Source organism: Balaenoptera musculus, chromosome 1 (assembly GCF_009873245.2).
Source record: "Balaenoptera musculus isolate JJ_BM4_2016_0621 chromosome 1, mBalMus1.pri.v3, whole genome shotgun sequence".
In the NCBI taxonomy this organism is placed as follows: Eukaryota; Metazoa; Chordata; class Mammalia; order Artiodactyla; family Balaenopteridae; genus Balaenoptera; species Balaenoptera musculus.
Genome location: NC_045785.1, coordinates 95,711,513 through 95,731,366, shown reverse-complemented (window position 1 = coordinate 95,731,366; position 19,854 = coordinate 95,711,513). Strand labels below are relative to the sequence as shown.

The 19,854-nt window shown below is 35.9% G+C and overlaps 1 protein-coding gene across 5 annotated transcripts in view; it reads left to right on the top strand.

Moving 5' to 3' along the window:
• Positions 1-19,512, top strand: part of WDR47 (WD repeat domain 47) — a 54,940-nt gene extending 35,428 nt beyond the window's left edge. For 2 of the 5 annotated variants that reach the window (XM_036874107.1, XM_036874111.1), the window contains 9 exons: positions 702-880; positions 4,549-4,809; positions 7,619-7,694; positions 9,533-9,690; positions 13,113-13,282; positions 13,839-14,015; positions 14,707-14,838; positions 16,222-16,440; positions 18,151-19,496. In XM_036874107.1, coding sequence (XP_036730002.1) covers positions 702-880; positions 4,549-4,809; positions 7,619-7,694; positions 9,533-9,690; positions 13,113-13,282; positions 13,839-14,015; positions 14,707-14,838; positions 16,222-16,440; positions 18,151-18,293 — 1,515 coding nt within the window. In that variant the 3' untranslated portion in view covers positions 18,294-19,496. Of the gene's footprint in view, positions 1-701; positions 881-4,548; positions 4,810-7,618; positions 7,695-9,532; positions 9,691-13,112; positions 13,283-13,838; positions 14,016-14,706; positions 14,839-16,221; positions 16,441-18,150 lie in introns of all 5 variants that reach the window. The other 3 variants (XM_036874108.1, XM_036874109.1, XM_036874110.1) reach the window with 3 other exon arrangements.
• Positions 19,513-19,854: the final 342 nt, after the last annotated feature.

Here is a 19,854-nt window from a genome sequence, read left to right as displayed (position 1 = left end):
GAGATGACTGATTTGTTCCAATTCACGTGACCTGTGTAATGTGACCAGACTCCGGCTTGGCAGGAGTCTTTCTTTGCCAATATTTGAATTCACTATGATATCTAAGTCCTTTAAGTTGGCTTCTAGAAGAGTGAGGAAGGAATGTTGAGACTGCTAAGTTTAACACCCATTTATTCTACTTTCTTGTGAAAGGCTGTTTGAATTAAAGTATTGTTTTTGAGGGAAATTTTATAAGCTTCCCTCCAGAGTAACCTATTAAGCCACTTACATGCTTAAATTAAGTGTGTTGGATAAGATTAATATTGTGCTTATTAAATATTAATGTAGTCCCTCAGTAAGTATTTTTTTTTCTAGTAATATAGATAGATTTGTGTTTGTCTTTATCTACATTTGTATTCTCTATGTCTCCCTTGTGACAACTGTAACTTGTATTTTTATTTGGTGTTAGGGATCCAGGATGACCATTCATTTTGGTCAATTTCTTGCTGTGGAATTCAGCAAATTAACTGATCTGATCTACTTGACTGTTAAGACTCATGGATACTATGTTATTTTTCAAAGAGCCAATATATTAAGTATTTTCTGATTGTTATTTATAGCTATCTGTATGTTTTATTCAGCACTTATAGAAGTTACTGTTGAGTGGTGACATATTCAATTGTAGTCTGCTCAAATATATTATTTTTTCTAATATTTTTAAGCTTCGAGATTCAACAGAACAATTTCAAGAATATTATAGGCAAAGATTACGCTATCAACAGCATTTAGAACAGAAGGAGCAACAGCGACAGATATACCAACAGATGCTGCTTGAAGGAGGTGTGAATCAGGAGGATGGTCCTGATCAGCAGCAGAATCTTACCGAACAATTCCTCAATAGGTTGGTCTTTTTAGTCACTTTTTTAAATATAAGGAATTATTTAAAAGCTATTAAGAGCATGCAGTAACTGCTACTTGCCATGTATAGTTTGAAATTTTAAGGCTTTTTAAGTGTTTCAAGTAGTGTGGAGTTACTTAATCTCTTCCAGTCACAGCATTCTGAGGGCTCATCTAGTTTTGTCCTTCTTCCCTTTAAATGGCCTTTCACATCTAAGCAAAGGGAGCAGTGAGAGTGGTGGTTTCAGCACACAGCCTGGAAGTAGACTACTTCTGGATCCAGCCCTGTCCCAGGGTAGCTGAGGACCTAGGGGATGTTACTACCTTCTATTTGCTTGTTTCCTCATCTATTTCACAGGGTTGCCATGAAGATTAAACGCGTTAATCCACGTGAAGTGCTTAAAACAGTACCTGGCATAGAGTAAGCACTATATTAAGTGTTACCTGTTATTTTTATTGTTATTTTGAGAGCTTAAACTTTCAGATTCTATTGAATTCAGTATATTAAAATGATTCTTTCTTGTAATTTCTGCCAAGACAGTATGAACTTATATTATTTTTAACTATAGGAGGTAAATATATGGTAACATTTTTTTTTTTTAGAAATCAGTAAACCAGAATATGTTTGTTTATTTATTATTTATTTATAAAAATTAATTTATTTATTTTTGGCCACGTTGGGTCTTCATTGCGGCGAGCCGGGGCTACTCTTCATTGCGGTGCGCAGGCTTCTCATTGTGGTGGATTCTCTTGTTGCGGAGCATGGGCTCTAGAAGCGTTGGCTTCAGTAGTTGTGGCACATGGGCTCAGTAGTTGTGGCTAGCGGGCTCTAGAGCACAGGCTCAGTAGTTGTGGGGCACGGGCTTAGTTGCTCCATGGCATGTGGGATCTTCCTGGACCAGGGCTCGAACCTGTGTCCCCTGCATTGGCAGGCGGATTCCTAACCACTGCGCCACCAGGGAAGCCTGAATATGTATATTTAAATGAGCAAGGGTTGTTGGAAGATTGAATTAACATACATAAAAAATTACTTAGAATAATTTCTAGCATATAGGAGGTATGCCATAAATGTTGGCTATCATCATGATTATAATATGGCAATGCAGTGGCGACTGTCTTTACTTGGTTCAGTAATATTGGAAGTAATCTGCTTGACACTCTGCGTGTTATGCAAGTCAGTGAGCCTGAAACTGATCCTGTCTTCAAACCTTCACACAAGGAACTTGTATAGTGGTAATCTATAGAGTCTAGGTAGGCCTCTGAACATTCAGTTTGAGGGTCGTTTTCTTATCACCTCTGATCAAGTCAGTGGCTTATGAGGATTATTGTAATTTGATGAATTGCTACTTCTAGTTCTTGGATGTCGTCTTCATACCAGTAAAAGTCATGGTTGCAGTTTGACTTCCTGACTGTTTTGCTTTTCAGTGAAAGCAGATACCTAGCATTAAGTCAGAACATGAAGTGGCAAGGTTCTGTGATTCTGGTAGTAGTAAGGATGTCCTTTCTCAGAAAAAAAGTTAAACTATTCAAGATGGTTTATTCTTCCTTTAAAGACAATTATATATAGAATTCAAATTATTTCTTATAATTTAGGATCAGTTTAGAGCATATTTATTATTTAACAACTGTTCTCAATTTCTTTAGAGATTAGAATTTTAAATTGTACTAAAGGTAAGTATGTTATAAAAATCCATAGGATAACCAGGTCTATTATAAATAAATATGAATGGGTGTTTATCCTAAGTTTTCATAAATTAGTTTCATATAAATTCTCTGTTGCTGTTTTTTTTTTTTTTGGCTGCATTGGGTTTTCATTGCCACGCCCGGGCTTTCTCTAGTTGTGGCGAGCGGGGGCTACTCTTCGTTCCGGTGCACGGGCTTCTCCTTGCGGTGGCTTCTCTTGTTGTGGAGCATGGGCTCTAGGCACGTGAGCTTCAGTAGTTGTGGCAGGACTCAGTAGTTGTGGCTCGTGGGCTCTAGAGCGCAGGCTCAGTAGTTGTGGTGCACGGGCTTAGTTGCTCCACTGCATGTGGGATCTTCCTGGACCAGGGCTTGAACCTCTGTCCCCTGCATTGGCAGGCAGATTCTTAACCACTGTGCCACCAGGGAAGCCCTCTGTTGTTGTCTTAACCTTTTCTTATCTATTCTGTTTTCTAACTCTTTAAAATAATAGTTCAATCCTTTTTTTCTAGACCTTATATATCTGAGCCTGTACCAGGACATTAAAGTACCTGACTAATACCAAGGACAAATTGAATAGAGATAGAATCTAGAAATTAAAATATACTTTTTTCCCCTTAATGTTTTAGTCTTCCAAATCATTCTAGAAGCAGAGCACAGTTTCCAGAATTAAATTTTGTTTCTTCCTTCCCAGAGGCATAGAAAGAGGCAGAGAAATAAGAGTCATGTTCTATAATAGAACTTACTGAAAAAAATCAACTAAAGCATGATAGGATTATTATTAACAGTAGTGTATCACTACTTTATACCTCTTGATATTTTGTTTCTGTTACTAATAATTGGCACTTATTATAGGCATATTCTGCCCCTTCCCCATCCTCCCCACTTTGAGAGAATCAATATGATATTTGCATTTTAGATTCTTTATACTTAGCATTTCCCACATTTATTTGACCTCAGGCTCTTTTTTTATGGAGAGCATTTCACAGGATTAGTGTTTCATAGAAGATTAGAAGTACTGTCTAGTTAAACATTTTAACTGATAAATATTTAGTAATGGCTGCCAACTCCTTTAATAATATTAAACTGCTCTTTTAAAGTCTTTTTTAAGCCCTAAACATACACATGCACGTATGCACAAGCACACACACGAACACTAATGTTTAATGTAGAAAAATTAGAAAATACAGTGAGCCACAATACCCCTTGGTAGTTACATCCCTTATGTAGTCCTCTCTCATACTAAATCTAGGCTGGAGAAAGTGATTCTGGGCCAGTTCTGGTCTAAATCTTAAGAGAGCCTGGCAGCTTCCTCTGTGCCCTTTGGAGCCCTGAGTCCAGCATAAGGAGTCAGGCTACCCTGACGTAGGGAGACTTGCGGTGAGGGAAAGACCCCAAGGCCACCTTGTTTTGCTCCCTGTTTTATCTCACTAGTGCCTAGGTCAGAGCCTGGCAAATAGTTTTTGTAGAATGAATAAATGAATGAATGAGTGAATGTGCGGATAATAGGGATGCCACTTGACTTTGTCCCATCATGACCTGTTCTAGTCATCCATTTCTCAGTTAATATGACATTACTAGACAGATGAAATGAAAATGGCTTGTTTTGTTTTGTTGGTGAGAAATTTGATAGTGGTGATATTTTTATTATTTTGGGAAGTTAATTTTCATGTTGAAAATTGAACCAAAGTTATACTGGAGAAGAAACAGATTTTTTTTTTCTGTTTTTTATGGTAAAAGGTGCTTTAAAAAAAAATCAATGATACCCATTATGCCTATCTCCTTTACAGTGGTATACTATAGGAAAATTTGGATCTTCTTTCAGTTTCTTGGTTATGTCTTAAACTGATGATGGTAATTTTTAGTACTAAACTTGTCATATATTATATGTTATATGTGCATGTATTTACCCTCTCAAATTTTCAGTTTTCTATATGTTAGGAATATGACTAAGTTTTAATTTTAATATAATTACGTTGTTTTATTTTATAGGTCCATTCAAAAGCTAGGTGAATTAAATATTGGAATGGATAGCCTTGGTAATGAGGTGCCAGCACTCAACCAGCAATGTAATGGGAACAAAGGCAATGGATCTAATAATTCTTCCATCACTAGTTTTTCTACACCATCCCAAGACTCTAGTCAGAGATTAACACATGATGCTCCAGATATTCACACAAGCACTCCTAGTAATGCTGGATCAATAAATCACATACCTTTTCTTGAGGAATCACCTTCTTGTGGAAACCAAATGTAAGTGCTTTACTTTGTTAGACCTGGAAATGTTAACTTCATACTAATAAATAAACTTGGAAAGTTGAACTTCTCTTTGGAGCCTTACAAATGAAAGTTTTTACAGTTTATTACCTACCAAATTGTTTTTTCTGATCTGCCTTCATTTATCTATATTCTCTTCTACTAACTTCTGTGTCTCTTAATAGTCTTTATTCTCCTATTTTTCTTTTTGCTTTCTTACCACCACCAAGGCAATTCTGTTTTTTTTATAAGCCATCTTACTCAGAGGTCATACAGTTTTAGGCTTTATTCCTCCCCAGTTTTTTCCCTTGCCATTGGTACCTTTCAACAAATAATCTTTTAATTCACAGACATCCAGGGCACAAGAAGATGTTTTCTGACATGGTGGAATGATTGCAGCAAGACAGTCTTGGCAGCTCTGGTAGTTACAGCAATTGAGACTTCTTGCATATTTATGTTTTCAGTAGTCAGAGAAAAATTTTCATCTTGTTATCAGTTGACAAGTGTTAATTTATGCAATGGGAATAGTTGAGCATTTTCTTCCTCTATTATAACATTAAACACCTTTGGGAGTAGTTCGTTTTAAAATGCATAACTTGCTTTTGGCATTTGGATGTTTACAGGAATTAGCTTTATACATTTAGTATCAAAAACTCTAGTTTTATACTTAAGAATATAAGTTTATCTAATATTTGCTTCTTTATTACAGTTCCTATAACACTTGTTTTGTGTACCCCCCAAACTAGAACTCAAATTTTAAAATTGGTTTTTATTTTTATCAAAGTAATATACATACATGGTTTAAAAGGACAAATAGCACTTCAAGGCTTAAAACAAAACAGAATCCCCTCTCTTACCCATCTTTGTCCATGACTTCTGTTTCCAGTAGGCTGCCATTTTCAACCTAGTTAGCTGTTTCTTTTGCTATGTATCTCCACATTTCTGAATAATCTGCTTCTATTGCTGTTTTTATTATCCCTTGATTCCCTGCCAATTAGATTTAGCTACCATACCTTAGCCACAACACATTAATTTTGTCTACACCTTCTTCTAATATACATCAATTTTTGTTTAAATCGGTATTCCGTGTTAACATTACTATGGCCATGTAAATGTTATTTACAACTGAGTCATATAATATGAATATATTTCCTTTCACAAAACTTTTTTGTTTTTCATGGGGGGAGTAATTGCCTCATTTTTGGTGTGCATGTGTATGTGTATACATGCTTAGTTTTCTTGGTGCTAAACTATCTGCAGATGCTGTGACAGAACTGTAAAATCATAAAACTCCTCATTACAGTAAAAAATATTAGGTACTTTCTCTTTCCATTTTTTTTTCCCCCTGGGAGACACCCCTCCAAGATCACTCCTGGTTCACTTTATATTCATTGCTTCTAAGTCATTTTATTCAGGCCTAGAGAGTCCTGGGACTTTCCTTCACCATTCTCCTGGGAGTTTCCTTTGCCTGTTCCCTGTACTGGATCCCCTGTTTTAGGATCTCATGTAGTTTTCTGAAAATGGGTACATCAGAGTAGAAGTTTCTGAGATCTTGCATGTCTAAATATTTCACATTTGACTTGTTAGTATAGCTGAGTATAGAATTCTAGAATGGAAATCATTCCTCAGAGTTTCGGAGTCATTGCTACATGCTCACGTACATATTGAAAAGTCTGATGCCATTGTGATATGATCCTTTGTATGAGGACTGCTGCTTTTTCCACTCTGGGATTTTTTAGGACTTTGTCTTCCCTGATGTTCTAACACTTCATGATGATACACATCAGAGTAGGTCTATTTTACTTCATTTTGCTGGATACTTCGTGGGCTCTTTTAAGCTGGAAACTTAAGTGCTAGAATATTGAAAACATTTATGTAGCAATTTTCTTACCTCCATTTTCTATTGATTAATTTTTTCTGGTATCATTTTTATTTTCTAAGCTCTTTCTTATTCTCTAATTTTCCTTATATTTTTTAATAGATATTTTTCTTGTTTCCTGGATTCATTATTTCCCCTTATATTTCTTAGGATTTTAATTATATTTTTGTAGCTTTTGTTTCCTTAATTGTCTTCCTTCTTCCAAATTCCTTTCTTGTTTATTTTAGTCTCCGTTTTTTTTTGTTTTGTTTTGTTTTGTTTTTGGCTGCGTTTCACGGTTTGCAGGATCGTAGTTCCCCGACCAGGGGTGGAACCTGTGCCCCCGCAGTGGAAGCATGGAGTCCTAACCACTGCACCACCAGGGAATACCCTAGTCTCTGGTTTTTATTTAGGAGGCTTTCTTCAAGCATTTGACTATTGGGAGTGAGGTGTTTTTTAAAAAAGCTGATTGGAAGGAAGGGCCACATGTATGGATGCATGTGTTTACCTGTTGGCCTCACCAAAAAGTGATTAAATGGAAACATTGTTTTATTGTGGGACCCTGAACTGTCCAGTTTCTGTTAGTCTTTTCTCATGGGCCAGATAATTTTTCTAAAGAGCAATCCAGGTTCCTGCCTGGGTTAGGATTTAAGCATAGCAACCAGGATTCTGGAACTAAGCAGGGAAAAGGTAGTTGGCATCTGACTATAAAATTTGTGAACTTTGACTTAATCTCTTTTCTAGAATGGCTTCTCATTCCTTCCTTACAACTAACTATGCTTTGTGTTATGGAGTCCAGAGCCTCTTAACAAATGGCTCCAGAGAGTAACTATGACTGGAGTCAGTGGGTGTCATTTGCCAAAAAAATAAATATTAGAGATTGAAAGGATAAATTAGTTTCTGTTTTGATATTCAGAGTAAACTGTACTTGAATTTCTATTCACACAGCTCATCAGAACATTCGGTCATTAAGCCACCTCTTGGAGATTCTGCAGGGAATCTGTCAAGATCAAGAGGGGAAGAGGTAATACTTAGGGGAAGGAAGGTTCATTATTTTTATATTTACTTGCAAATTTTGTCAAGGAATTCTCAATTTAAAGAAAGAACAATAGTTCTTTGTTCATTATTATAGTGATAATATAATGACTATGACTAGGAATAGTCATTATTGTTAATGCTGGTAGTTACCTCAGGATAGTTGAGCTTTCACTGAGTGAAGTGAAGGGGTTGCCTGGCAAATCACATTTTGAGAGTATTCATATTAATTGTCCAGTGGTGATCTTGGCGCATGAGTTAGGGCTATGTCACTACTCTCTGAACCCTGTGGTTAATTAGTTAAGGTATTATTATATCTTCACTCCTTTGGACTTCTCATCAATGCATTTGTTTTTTGCTTTGGAACCAGATATCCTTCCCTAACCAGTGTACACCTTCACTCTATCTTATTTTCTCTAGTTCAAATTTTTACCCCATAAACAATAATTATTTCAGATGCTTATGGGGCCAAACAGGTAACATAAGTGAATAAAGTTGACTTTTTTTGTGATAAGTACATAGGAATATTTGTCCCTTGCACAAAGAAATATGCTGGCCTAGTGTTTCTAGTTCTTTTGATTTTAAAGAAAAGCTAGAAAGTTAGATTTTTATGTGAAATCTATTTTTTCAATGGCAACAAATTAAAAAAAAATTTAAATACACTGGAGAAGAGCAGGTAAAGTTAATTTTGGCTCTGCCACTTCTGCTGTAAAGCAACTCTTAGTAATTATTATTAATGTACTATCGGCCATTTAATCAATTAGTCATTCCCCTCCATTTTTCTCTTATCTACCCATGCTATTCATTTGGTAAATAGTCACCTTTCTTGTATATGGATTAATGGAAAATGTAGTATTTCTAGTCAAATTGATATGAATAATACAAGAATTCAATTCAGTTACGTAAGACAAACAGAGTGTAATATATTAGGTTTAACTCCTACTCCCCCATGAGGATGTATTGCTGAATACATTAAAGTTTGGGTAGGGAGATGCATAGTCTCTTCATTGATATAATCACTATGGATTCTAGAGCTCTCAGCATACAACCAGAGCTGAAGTGATTTGCCTTTGGAACGTATGAATGTCAGGTGCATACGCAAAGACAGAATTTGGTTGGGTCTGTGCACCACACCCAGCCTGGAGGGCTCTGTTCCAGGTCCAGGGTCCAGTCCTGGTCAGGGTAGCAGGGTGGTTTCAAATGATACCAATAATAGCAGTCACCAAAGCTTTGATACAGAGCTGTTTCAACTTGCCTTCCTCAGAAGAGGGCTGTGGACAGACAGGTTGACAGTTTAAAATAGAAATGAGGCTGAAATTAAATGTTCTGATTAAAATCATTTTTACAGTTTTAAAAGGGTATTTTACAATTTGAGTTTGAAATATTAAAGTATTCATTGCTGGAGATAATGGCAAACTTTTTTTTTTTAACCCTAAAATGATTAAATAATAGTGTTTTATATTTCCTACCTTTAGAAACATGAACAGTTTTCTGTTTTTGTAAGAACTATGCATGTGGACTATTTTTTTCCTTGACAGTTAAAGAGAACTTAATATGGGAATGCATATTCTTATATTTTGTCATAGTAAGCGAAGAAAAACTTGAATGTCTGTGATCTGTGTAAGCTTAGATTAGCAATGAGTAGCAAAAATAGAAAAATTGGGCTTAATTTGGATTTGCCATTCAAAAGAATGTATGATTGTAGATAATGAACATTAAAGTGATGAAGTGAATAATACAGTTCAGATGAATTTAAAATGAGATAAAGACAAATTCTTTCAAATTCATGTTTTTATAGAATGACTTTCATATTCATTCTTTCCATAGGATGACAAATCAAAAAAGCAGTTTGTTTGTATTAATACCCTAGAAGACACACAAGCTGTTAGAGCAGTGGCTTTTCATCCAGGTGGTGGTCTGTATGCTGTCGGTTCAAATTCAAAAACTCTGAGAGTATGTGCCTATCCAGAAGTAATTGATCCAAGGTAAGGATAGATGATTATTGGCACATTATTGTGCCATTCTTACTTTAGTTTTTAATTTAGCTATATGGTCCCTTTTTTAAGAATTGCCATTCAGTAGTGTTTAATTTTTATTTCTTTTCCTTTTATTAAGCTTTTACATTTTTGTTTTCAATACTTAGGAAATATACATAAGAATCATCCATTAACTTTTTTTTTAAAATTAATTAATTAATTTATTTTTAGCTGTGTTGGGTCTTTGTTTCTGTGCGAGGGCTTTCTCTATTTGCGGCGAGTGGGGCCACTCTTCATTGCGATGCGCGGGCCTCTCACTATCACGGCCTCTCTTGTTGTGGAGCACAGGCTCCAGACGCGCAGGCTCAGTAGTTGTGGCTCACGGGCCTAGTTGCTCCGCGGCATGTGGGATCTTCCCAAACCGGGGCTCGAACCCGTGTCCCCTGCATTGGCAGGCAGACTCTCAACCACTGCGCCACCAGGGAAGTCCCCCATCCATTAACTTTATAAGTTGTTTTTCATAAAATGTTTTTCATTAGGCCATTGTTCACTCAGTAGTCTAGTTTTCTTTATTTTCATGGTTTTTGTTAATTTTTAAAAAAATCTGCAAGATCCTTCTATTCTAGCTTAATTACATAAAGACAAAGTATTGCTGGTTGTAGACTTGGAGAAAATTTAAAATGTCTTACACTACAAAGAAGTATTAGGTTGAACTATATGAAATTGCTGATATTTGACCATTTTGACCTAGAAAGATTCAATTTTCATTCAGTCAACCTAATTATGATTTTAGTCTCTTGTTTTAACAGATTATGGGATTTGAAAATAAGAGATATATCTCTAAAGGCATATGTCGCAAAAAACCAGGCACATGACCTTATGTATTAGGTGTACAACTAATTCTTTAAAGTTACTGAGAAAGCATATACCTTAGATATAATCTCACAGAAAACCAAATTTGAACTCTTTTTGTCAATTTATTTGTCAAGGCTTTTACTATCAAAATAAATAGGCATTATAAAGGTCAAGAACTATTTGGTAGATTTTGTGGTTAGAGAAATGGCCACAAATGGAATAGTTTTCATACCAGTAGACAAAAACACTCAAACAAAACAAGCTACACATCTTTAAAATTTTAAAAATAAAAAGCAGTACATGTCATAATATGTTTTGGAAACTTTTTACAACCCTTAGGCTTTTTTATTATAACCCCAGAGAACAGAGGGGTGAGATTATTTATTTATTTGCATTTTTGGTATATCTCTGTATCTGAAACTAGAAATTTAGGCTTTTGGACTGCAGTAGCATTTAAAGGTTGGGAAGGGGAATAGGGATCATGTTAGATGATAGTAATATAATTTATTGGTGCTCATTGTGTTAGTTAAGTAGGATTATATGAGAGAGAATAGGCAGAATTCCAGATCAGGGTGTGGAAAAGAGCAACAGTTATGTAGGCAGAGCCAAAGACTTTGTATATCTAAGGTTAATCTGATCTTAAATTGACTTTCCTCTTTTGTATTTCTCATGCTGGCACAGATGTTTCATAGACTCCCTTGAAGAAACTGATTTTTATGAAAATAAATTCATCTATTTAACAAATATATTTTGAGCTCCTTCTATGTGCTAGGCTTTGGGGATAGTTGTGAGTAAAACAAACATGTTCATTGACCTATGGAACTTCTGTTTTAGTGGAGAAGATGGATATTATGGAGATAGGCACACTAATAAATGTAATTATACATTGTGGTAGGTGCTATGAAGAGAAAGTACAAGGTGCTGTAACATAGTAAAACGGGAGATGAGGGAACTGGGGAGTCAGGGTAGGACCTCTTTGAAGAAGAGGTGTTAAAGCTGAGATCTGAGGGTGAGTAGAACCTAGCCCTGTGAAGAGAAGGGAGAAGATAGTAATTAGAGGGAACATGAAGTGAGAAAGAGCTTGGCTTTTTAAGGAACCAAAACAAGTTCGGATCGGCTGGAGTATTGTGAGCTGTAGTGTGATGAGGCTACAGAGATAGATGTGAACTATATTATGCAGTTTTGTATACATTTTGGATTTTATGGTGAGTGCAGTGGGAAGCTGCTGGAAGTTTTCAGCAGAACAGTATTGTGATGTAAACTCTGGGTCAGATGGCAATAAGATTGGATGCTAGGAGAAAGGTAGGAGGCTGTTGTCAATGGCTGGTGTGATGGCAGTGGAAAATGGATGGAGGTAAAATCCATTTAAAGAAAGAATTGGTTGGCCCTGGCAATGAACTGGATGTCCAGCTGAAAAGAGAATCTTGATCTGATTTATTTTCTCTATCACTATTAACTACCTTGTAAGTGTTGAAGATTTATCAATATTCTTATTTTTTAAAAATTTCTTAATTATGAAAATTTTAAGCATACACAGAAGTAGAGATTAGTACACTGAAATGCATTTGTCAAGATTTTTGTCATATTTCTTCATCCTTTTTGTTTACTAAAGTATTTTAAGGTAAATCCTAGATATGTCATTTCACCCTTTAGGATGAATTTCCAAAAACATGTACATTTTCTTACATAGACTTGATGTTATCATTATACCTATAGTATCTTAATATTAGTCTATGTTTTAAAGTACAGATAAGATGCTACTACTCCACTAAACCAATGTTATACTCCCATTAAAGGCCAAGCTATCGAGGAGCATGGCATTTAGGACCTTCCCCAGCTGTGCTTGCTGCTCCTCACCCATCATGTCTGTCCCACTCAGTCTCTGGAATGCCCCAGGCTTCTCCCCGCCAGTCCCACAGACTTTTTCCCATGCTGCATGCTGGGCTGGTCTCCCCACTATATTTTATCTTCACTGAAGCAGTTTTCCTGCCTTCATCTTTTTCTGTAATAATTCTCCCTGTCCTTTAAGACCTAGTACCTTGTATTGGACTATAATATTTATACTTGCTTTACTGTATGTGGGTAGTCATGAAACATCTCCCCCTGCCAGATATTAAACTCAGGACAGAGCTCTTGCCGCTTTTATTTTTTCTCTGTCCTTTTCTCTATCCTTTGCCTTCCCCTAGCCCCAGGCAATTGCTCATATTATATGTTTAATAAATGTTTATTGAACTTTTTGAATTAGAAGCATCATTAGCTCTTTTTAAAATTCTTTTGGGAATTGAAAGATATATGAAAATATGTGAAATGAAGACTTAGAAAATATCCTCTTCCCTATGTGGTCTGAAATAAGACTTAAGATTAGTATAATAATGGTTAATAATTTTACTTTTGGATTTTAAATATGCTTTAAATTTATTTCATCTAAGAGTTTGAAAATTGTTAACATATTGTCTGATAGTTTTTTTGCTCCCTCCCTCAAGAACAACCATAATGCAGAACCTCACATTCACTTCACATTCATTAACCTTAGTAAGCAAGAAATTGAAATATCTTTTTGCGATTTTTCTTTCTAGTGCACATGACATCCCTAAGCAGCCAGTGGTACGTTTTAAAAGGAATAAACATCACAAAGGATCCATTTACTGTGTGGCCTGGAGTCCTTGTGGACAGTTATTAGCGACAGGATCAAATGACAAATACGTCAAAGTGCTGCCCTTCAATGCAGAGACTTGTAATGCAACAGGTAGGGGCCGAGTATGTAAGCAGTAGCTTGCCAGTGTGTTCTTTGTGTTTCCCCATGTGTGTCTCTGATATAGCTCTGTATTATTTTTAGTTAAATCTAAGAATATACCATTAAGAATTTTTTTACATTCTAATTGCTTGCGTTCATGACGCATTATCCTTTTTTAACCAGTTCTTACAAGGTGGCCAGGTGGTGTCTAATCCTCAGAAAAATTTTGTCATCAGAAAAATAACTTTTAAATAACTTCCAGAATTGTATTAGTGAATATTTTCCAGAGAGTATCTGTTTTTTCTTTCATTTTCTTTGGGATAAAAGCCAAGAAGGTAACTCTACATATAGCTCTGTTTTAGTGATGATGATAACCTAGTCGGTATTTTGATTTCTTGAAGTTTTTTACTCAGTAAAATGAAATTGATTATTATATCAATTCCAAAATAAAAATATAAACCATACCATTCTACCGTTCTACTACTCTTGGTCAGTTTGGAGGCAGTTTAGCAATCTCAAATTATCACAGTAAGTTGAGCAGCGTCTTTTTTTAAAATTCTTATTGCTGTTTCAGGACCGGATCTGGAATTTAGTATGCATGATGGGACAATCAGAGACTTGGCATTTATGGAAGGTCCAGAAAGTGGTGGAGCTATTTTGATAAGTGCTGGAGCAGGGGATTGTAACATTTATACAACCGATTGTCAAAGAGGACAGGGCCTCCATGCTCTGAGTGGGCATACCGGTATGTGATATCAGTCTCAGATGCTACTCTTCTTTTTGTTCATCCCATGCTTTTTCCCCCTACGCATTTTCATTAAAGGGGGTATATTGCATCAAAAGGGATTTCTTCAGGACAGGAAATTTTTATTTCAAAAATCTAAATTGTGAACTTTGGATAACAACACAGGTAATGATAGCTCACATTTTCCTTTACTTAGACACATAATTCCTTAATTTAATCCTCACAACAATCTTATAAGGCCAGAAGTTCTATCTCCATCTTATACGTGGAAAAGGCAAAACTTGAAAAAGGCAAAATGACTTGCTCATTATCTTACTGCCAAACATGGCAGAACAGGTCTGTCCCTTCCAAAGCTGGTGATCTAATCCCACAATCCTGTGCTTCCTCTTTGGAAAATTTGCCCTAATTTCAAATGATAATATTTTTTCAGTACTAATTATGATGTCCTGAAATATTTGACTCACCAAAAAAGGTTAAGTTTATAAAGCATGGTTTTGATGTGCCTTTTACTGAATTTAATTTTTTGAAAATTGCCAATATATTTGATATATTATATATGGAAAATCCCTGCCACACAGTATATTTGATTAACTAGATTAGACGTGCTCAACAGTTAAGGAGTACTTAGCTTTGAATGTGTTATAGAAAAATACTGTTCCACAGTACTCACTGATTATATGATCTTTTATAGGGCATATTTTAGCGCTTTACACTTGGAGTGGCTGGATGATTGCGTCTGGTTCCCAAGATAAGACTGTTAGGTTCTGGGATCTCCGTGTACCAAGCTGTGTTCGCGTTGTTGGCACAACATTCCATGGAACTGGTAGGTTTTTTGGAATTTAAATAAATTTATATGAGAAAGAAACTTTATAGATTGCACTTACTTCTTCTCCCCTGCAAAACATGTTAAAAAAAAAATAGGAACAATAGAAACTAACTACTTGGCATTTTATTGATTACCTTAAATTCTTACAAAATGCTTTCATCTGTTACTTTATTTGTAAAAATAATATTCAGCTAAGGAAACCAAGGCCTGAGGAGATTAAGTATCATGCCCTAATTATTCTGTTAGCAGGGTCGTTTTAGAACTCAGACCTTTTTAAAAAAACATTTTTTAATTGCATACACGTGGCAAAAATTGAGCAAAAGGGTGTAAAACATTTTCTTCCCACTCCTGTTTCTTGGTGTCTTTCCCTAAGGGACCAGTTTCTTATTTATTCTTCTAGGAATATTCTGTAAGTATATAAGCAAGTAACTCCAGTCAAACTAAGCTACCTATCCTTAAACATTTTTATTCCTTTCCTTTAAACATTTTCTCATGTAATTCCTCCTGATAGCCTCTTCTTTTCTCTATCAAAAATTCAAGCAAAGATTATTTCTAATTACATATATGTGTAATACATGTAAACACATTCTCTCTTATTTATACTGTTTACTATTCTTCAAGCTCTAACTTATGTCCCTTTTTTCTGTTAAGTCTTCGCAGGCCACTTTGGTCTAGAGTAGTGCTCTTCAATCTTATTTTCATTATCGCTTCCCCTAAGGAGAAAAACAAAATTAAATTTTTTCCTAACAAAAGAAATTAAATACTAAGGAATGAGATTTTGGTTTGGTAGGGCTGAACTTCGAAGGGCTACAAACCATTGTTAATATTTAGGATTTTTTTGTCCTCTGAGAACCATTTTGCACCCCCATGGAGGCATTATTCCATGGCCTAGAGTCAAGGGTCCAACCTGTAGACTCAGAGCTTATTTTTTGTTCAGTTCCTGTTGGCAGTTAATCATGTGTTGCTTAGAGATATTTCCCACACTGTGTCCTAAAATATATTTTGTTATTTAATCTTTTGTTCCCCCAACTAGACTCTGAGCTGGGTATGGGAGAATTTTTGGACACTTACCCAGCAGTGAAAACACTGCATTAGGAAAAGTGGCTCATCTATTGCACTATAGGTAATGCTGCTCCAGGGGGTTCTCCCAAAGGACAAAAAAAAGGAGCTTTCTCATTTCTCACAGAATCTTGCTTCATATATCCTCTAAAAAAAGGATGCAAGTATTTATTGGTTGACAGTTTGGATTTTTCCATAACTGAACAGTATTGATAAGCTACATTAAATCTTTAGTGTATGGTTCAGTGAACATAAGTAGCTGTTGCAGTTTAGCTATATTGATTTTTGCATATCGAACCTTCCATTCCTCCTGCTATACAGGCAGTGCAGTGGCATCTGTAGCGGTAGATCCCAGTGGCCGTCTCTTAGCCACAGGACAAGAAGATTCCAGCTGCATGTTATATGACATAAGAGGAGGAAGAATGGTACAAAGTTACCACCCTCATTCCAGTGATGTTCGCTCTGTTCGATTCTCTCCTGGAGCTCACTACTTGCTAACAGGATCCTATGATATGAAAATAAAGGTGACAGACCTACAAGGTGATGGAAATTGACCTCTTTCCTTTTTTTTAGTCTTTCCTATTCTATTTGGAATCTTTCTTTTATGTTAATCTAGTGTGATTGACTATACAACATTTTCAACTTTTAGTTTTACAGCTTTTACTGAGCAAATTACTTGGTAAATGTATTGAGAAGAATTGTAACAAATTATTAAATTGAGCGAATAGTCTTATTTTTATTGTTAAATAGTTTTTAAAATATTTAAAAGAATCAACATTTTTTATACTGAATCATTTTGAGTTCAATGATGGTAGATGTTAAAATATACATTTATGTATCAATACTCCTGCTGCTACTTTAAAATAATGTAGTGTATAATCGGTATAATTATATCTTCAGTATCTAGTTTTGTTTTTAAACATACATTAAGCAAATATTTACTGTGTACCAACTATGGACAGACAGAGAGATGAGTAAGACAGGTAACTTTCTTCCTGATGGAGCTTACATTTTAGAGGTCAGTAAAAAGCAAACCAGTAAACTGTAATTTTAGGTATTGGCAAGTGCTGTTAAACGATTAGCAAGGCAGGAGAGAGTGACAGGGTGGCTAGGGGAAGGCTGTGCTGGGCAGGCTAGAGTAGGTCTCACCAGGGAGGTGCCATTTGCACAGAGACCTGGTGAGAAGAACAAGCTGTGCCAGGACCTTAGGAACAGACCATAGCACGGTCAAGGTGCTGAGGCAGGAATGGATTTGGCTTGCTCATGACACTGCAAGAAACCAGTGTGGCTGGAACTTAGTGAACCGAGGGAGAGAGAGGCAGGAGAATAAATCAGAGGCAGGGTTTTGTAGGCATTTAAAAAAGCATAATAGGAATCCTTCGGAAGATTTAAAATAGGGAGTGATATGGTCTGAAAATTTTAAAAATAATTTTGAATTATAGGGAGAGTGTGTAAGTATAAATATCTGTGAGGAGGCAATTGGACCAATTCAGGTGGAAGACGATGGTGGCTTGGACTAGGGTTGTAAAGGTGGAGGTAGTAAGAAGTAATTGAATTACGGATGTATTTTAGTTTGTTTCTGTTAAGTTTGCGGAGTGAGGGAAAAAGGAATCAGTGCTGATTCCTAGGTTTTGGGCATGAGCAAGCAGATGGTACCATTGAGATGAGGAAGACAGGTAGGGAGAGGAACAGGTTTAGGCAAGAAAATCAAGAGTTTGTTTTAAACAAGTTACACTTAAGGTGACTGTCAAGGCAGTCAAGTGAGATGTCAAATAGCTGTTTGTCTACTAGTCGAGCTCAGGTGAGAAGTCAAGGTTGGAGATGAAATGTGCATGAATCTTAAGTATATAAATGGCTGTGGTAGTATGGTACTAGGTGAAATTTCATAGGAGATGAGGTATACAGGGAACAAGAAATTTGAAGGCTCACTGTTGGGATTCACCAAACTTTAACTCAGGAAGAAGAGGACAAACATCAAAGGAGGCTGCGGTGTAGTGGCACTGAAGTCAGGGAGATATCAAGGGGAGAGAGTTTCAAGGAGAGAGTGACAGCCGTGTCATGTTGCTGTGTATATGTTACCAAATACTGCTCACATAATTAGGTCTTCAGTAATTTAAACTGTTTAAACTTTTCAATGTACTATATTAATGTATTAGGCTTTTATATACTGTAATGTCTTAAAGTAATAGGAAGTCTATGAAATCTGTATATATTTTGTACTGTAAGTCAAATCTCTTTTCTTTAATTTAGGAGACCTCACTAAACAGCTTCCTATCATGGTGGTGGGGGAACACAAGGACAAAGTCATTCAGTGCAGGTGGCACACCCAGGATCTTTCCTTCCTGTCGTCCTCTGCAGACAGAACTGTAACCCTCTGGACGTACAGTGGATAGAGTACAGCCAATGTCAGTCTATGCAGTGAGGGCACAGACTTAAGACTACTGAGTTGTGAACATTACAGATTTGAAGAACACAGACTGACCTGGAAGGTGGCTTAGCACGAGGAGGCCCCTTATTACCACGTATCCCTGTGATAGGAGCTGTTGGGTGGTGTTATTCTGCAGTGCTTTCAGTCTTCCATGTGAGCTCGTGCTGCTGTGACCTGCTATGTGTAGTCTTGTTGCCAAAGTCTGCGGAAGAGCTCTTATGTTGTCAGTGTGCACTCTAAGTCAAGGTGGCTGATGTGTTTACAGTTTAGTATTAAGTGCATTCCTTGGTCTTCGCCTAATTGACAGTTTTATATACACATTGAAACTGAACTATACTTTAAGCATATTATTACATGTAATGCAACCAAGTTCTACACAGATTAAACATAGATATTCAGAAATTACTTTTGCTTTTCTCACAATCCCATGATATTGTATCACTTGTCAGCTAGAGATCAGAATTTTATATGTCTCCCCAGAGTTAACATTGTTGTTTTAACTAAGGATTACTATGGAGTTTAAAAGTGGGTGGAAAACTGCTTCTTAGTTCATTATGTGGTATAGGCCTTTTCTTTTTTCTTAAACCCAGGGATAGAATTACTCTTTTGTCACATTATTTTGTTTCAGGCTTAAAAGGTAAATGTGTTTTCTTCAGAAACTTGTTAATTTCAATTTTTTGGATGCAACAAGATACCTCCCTTCTAAACTGTACTGTAGGCAGAGCAGCAGCGTTATGTGATGCAACACTTGATGGTACAGTAAATTTACCGGCTAGCATTTTTCCTCTTCAAAATTAAAAACTTTGCCATAGACTATAGCATGGCTTGAAATGCTATGTCTGCATGATAATTTAAAATGGAAAATTTAAACTTTGCACTCCAAAAGCTTATTCGGATTCTTTTCTTGCACTGTTTTGTGTAATGCAGAATAATGATTTTATTTCTATGGCATTGTAGATCCTAACATTTATGTATCTTTATTTTCATAATGTACAGTAATTTTACTTTAAATTATTAAATAGCCTATTTTATTTATTTCAAATGAAGTTGAGTTGGTTCTAATTATTGAACTGTCTGTGCACTGTATGTAGCAAGCATTTTTAATCTATTGTATACAAGTGGAAAGGGTATTAGAAGTGTAACTGTGCTATTATTTCAATAAAGACCTCTTGACACCTTAAACTATTCCTGTTCCTCAGTGTCGGTGGTTTTCAGTTTAGAGTGTTGTTTTTTCCAGTTTACTTGGAAGTAGTGTGGTCCAGTGGATGAACCCCACAATCACTTTCTTAAGTTTCTTTTTAAATTTCTCATAGTAACTTACTTTTAAATCCTTCACAACTGTATTACTTTTGTGTGTCTTCTCTTTTATTCACTATCTAGAGAACTTTATATACTGAATGTATTGTAAAAGTTAACAGAAGCTGGGCAAAATATATAAATTCTAACTTTGACTACAAATACGTTGAATCGAGTACTTTAGAAATAAAATATGATTAGCTTGTGGATATTCAGTAGTACAGTTTTCC